Source organism: Carlito syrichta, unplaced genomic scaffold (genome assembly GCF_000164805.1).
Source record: "Carlito syrichta isolate Samal-C Ts95f unplaced genomic scaffold, Tarsius_syrichta-2.0.1 Scaffold288937, whole genome shotgun sequence".
NCBI lineage: Eukaryota > Metazoa > Chordata > Mammalia > Primates > Tarsiidae > Carlito > Carlito syrichta.
This window is the reverse complement of record NW_007233033.1, coordinates 52,016-55,058: the sequence shown is the minus strand read 5'-3', so window position 1 is coordinate 55,058 and position 3,043 is coordinate 52,016. Positions and strand designations below refer to the sequence as shown.

The 3,043-nt window shown below is 48.8% G+C and overlaps 1 protein-coding gene across 1 annotated transcript in view; it reads left to right on the top strand.

The window, feature by feature from the left end:
* Positions 1 to 2,714: 2,714 nt before the first annotated feature.
* Positions 2,715 to 3,043, top strand: part of CORO2A (coronin 2A) — a 16,322-nt gene continuing 15,993 nt past the window's right edge. Inside the window, exon 1 of the mRNA XM_008054007.2 lies at positions 2,715 to 2,734. Within this exon, the coding sequence (XP_008052198.2) occupies positions 2,715 to 2,734 (20 nt within the window). The remainder of the gene's footprint in view (positions 2,735 to 3,043) is intronic.

Genomic DNA, 3,043 nt, shown 5'->3' with positions numbered 1-3,043 from the left:
GAGCAGCCTAACAATTCACTTTTCCTGGGAAATCTGCCATGCAGAAATTAGGGCATGGCCCCAGGCCAGAGGGTAGCGTAAAGGCCCTGAGAGCAATCAGTGGTCCCCTAGCAAGTAGCAAGAGCCCCGGGACTGCCCATGCCCTTTGACCCAGGAAGTGATCCCAGAGAGGGAAAGGCTGTGTGCGAGGAGAGGGCCAGGACACTGACAGCAGGAACACAGCCAGGCTCATGCTTGAGGGGCTTAAGCCCAGCTCTGCCCTTTGCAGTGACCCTGGGCAAGTTTCCTTCCGGTCTGGGTTTCCCCAATGCTGGGCTCGGTGAGCAGGTGCTGGGGATGCCTGCCGCGGGGATGGGATGAGAGGGCTCAGCCGTGTGTTCACCATTCCTGGTCTCCAGAGCCCTTCAAGCTCTGCAGTTTTAGAGCAGATTTTTGGCTAATTCTGGAAAGACCCATCTTTTCAAAAAATCTGTAATTTTGTTTTTAAACACCTTTTTTACTGCAAAATTTACATAGCTAAAAAGAAAGACAAAGAAGATAAAAGCCACCTGTCTCACCATCTAGATAAAACCACAATTAGCATTTTGGGGCATTTTCCTTCTAGTTTTTTTCTGTTTCCATATACAGATAGACACGTGTGTACATATACACATGTATACAGATTTTTTTTTTTTTTTGAGTTGGAGTCTCACTCTTGTCACCCAGGCAGGAGTGCCGTGGCACATTCATGGCCACCACAGCCTCGACCTGTTGGGCTCCGGCGATCCTTCTGCCTCAGCCTTCCAAGTAGCTGGAACTACAAACGCACAGCACCACGCCCAGCTAGTTTTTGTGATTTATTGTAGAGACGAGGTCTCACTAAGTTGCACAGCCTGGTCTCAAACCCTCGGGCTCAGGCAATCCTCTCGCCTCGGCCTCCAAAGTGCTGGGATTACAGGCTGAGTCACTGCGCCCGGCCACATATACAGATATTAATTCTACTGTTATTGATCGCTTGCTATACACCTTGCTGTTGGGGTATCCGTGCATAATATCTCATTGAACTCCTACCCCAATCCTGCAAGGAAGAGGTTATTGTGCACATTTTATAGATGAGGATAAGGAGGATGCAGAAGTTGAGCAGGTGCACAGCATGCTCAGATTTTAAATGTTGAAAGCACATCGTGAGGACAGTGTACAGAATGTTCTGGAGGCCAGGCAAGAGGTCAGTGGCTGGTGCAATGGTCCCATGGAGACCTGAGCTAGTTACTGTAGGTGCAGTGTCCTCTCTCCACGGCCCTGGCTCCAGGCGCTGCCTCATTAGGATTGGGCGGGTAACGTGCACAGTCTCCTCCTGTGCAGGGGCTCATTTCTTTCAAATGTGGAGGAGACAGACCATTGGAAAGAAATGGAATTTTCGCTTACTCCCTCATACATCACTAACAAATGACACAAGTCCAAATTCTTAGGCCGGGTGCGGTGGCTCATGCCTATAATCCCAGCACTTTGGGAAGCTGAGGTGAGAGGATTGCCTGAGCCCATGGGTTTGAGACCAGCTTGGGCAACCTGGTGAGACCTCATATTTACATTAAATTAAAAAATTAGCCGGGTGTGGTGGTACATGTCTGTCGTTCCAGCTACTTGAAAGACTGAGGCGGAAGGATCACCTGAGCCCAGCACGTTGAGACTGTGTTGGCCGTGAGGGTGCCACTGCAGCACTCCAGCCTAGGTGACAGAGTGAGACTCCAACTCAAAAGAAAAAAGAAATTCTTTTTTTTTTTTTGGTTCTCTTTCTCTTCCTCCCCTCTCCCTCTCTCTCCCTTCTGTCTCTGTCTCTCTTCCATCTCTGTTTCTCTCTCCCTCTCCCTGTCTCTCTCTGAATGTGTAGATGTGTTTATAACTTTTTTCTCAGAACCATTTGAGGGTCAGGTACATACATCTTATCCCTTTATCACTAAATACTTCAGTATTTCCTAAAAATATGAGCTTCCTTACATACCACAGGGCATTATCAACTTCAGAAAGTTTAACGTTGCAACAATACTTTCATTTCATCTGTCATCTGTTGTTTGTGTTCAGATTTGTTAAATGATGTCCTTTCTAGCATTCTCCCCTCCAGTAGGGGATCCAGGCTAGGGTGATGGCTCTAATTGCTTTTGGATGGGGCAAATTATTTCCAGAGGGGAGTCCGGAACCCCTCCTCTGTTTGCAGAGCTACTAAAATACATGCACAAGCCCCCAGCAACAAGGGGCTTGAGAGTCTGCATTTCCTCAGTTGCCAGAGTTGATCCGGGAAATCCTTTACCCATTCTCACAGCAGCCACCTGCTTTGCAGCCCTATCAAGCAAGTTCAGACCATCACTGCATCTTTGCTGGGTTAGGACAGGTCGGTCATGGACTCAAGGGTGTTGCACAAAAGTCTCTGCAGAGTCAGGAAGGAGAGGAGATTGGGTGTTCCTAGAAACCACTCTGTTCTTGAAAGTTCCTTTGCAAAAATTCCTGAGCACAGGGAGCCGGGATCGCACCACTGCACTGCAGCCTGAGTGACAGAGTGAGATTCTGACTAAAAAAAATCGTGAGACTGTTGATTCTGTGAAGCCAGGGGCTATGCTACGTGTCCCTCGCATCCAGCACCTCAGATAGGGCCTGCCCCCTAAGTACCTCATGAATAGTTGCTGAGTAGGTGGGTTTTGGTCAGCTTTCTTCTCTGCTGTCTCTTTCACTGAGATATAAAAATGGTCGGGGGAGCATTCTGGTGAGTGGGCTGCAGACCCAAGACCAGATGGTGGATGTGGGGATGGCTGTGCTGGCAGGCAGGGGTTGGTCCTGGTTCCTGTTCTGCTGGAGCTATGGAGAGTGATGTGCAGAATGAGTGACTTGGTTACTGCCAGTCCAAGTTTCTATGACGGGTGCGGTTGCTCTGTGACTCCAGGAAATCTGTGTCTACTGGTGGAGTTGGAAATCTTGGCTTCGGGGCTGTGTGGCCATTTGGCTGTGGGATCTCTGTGTCCCTCCCAGAACCATACGGGGATTCCTTTTTTTTTTTTTTTTAAGTTGGAGTCTC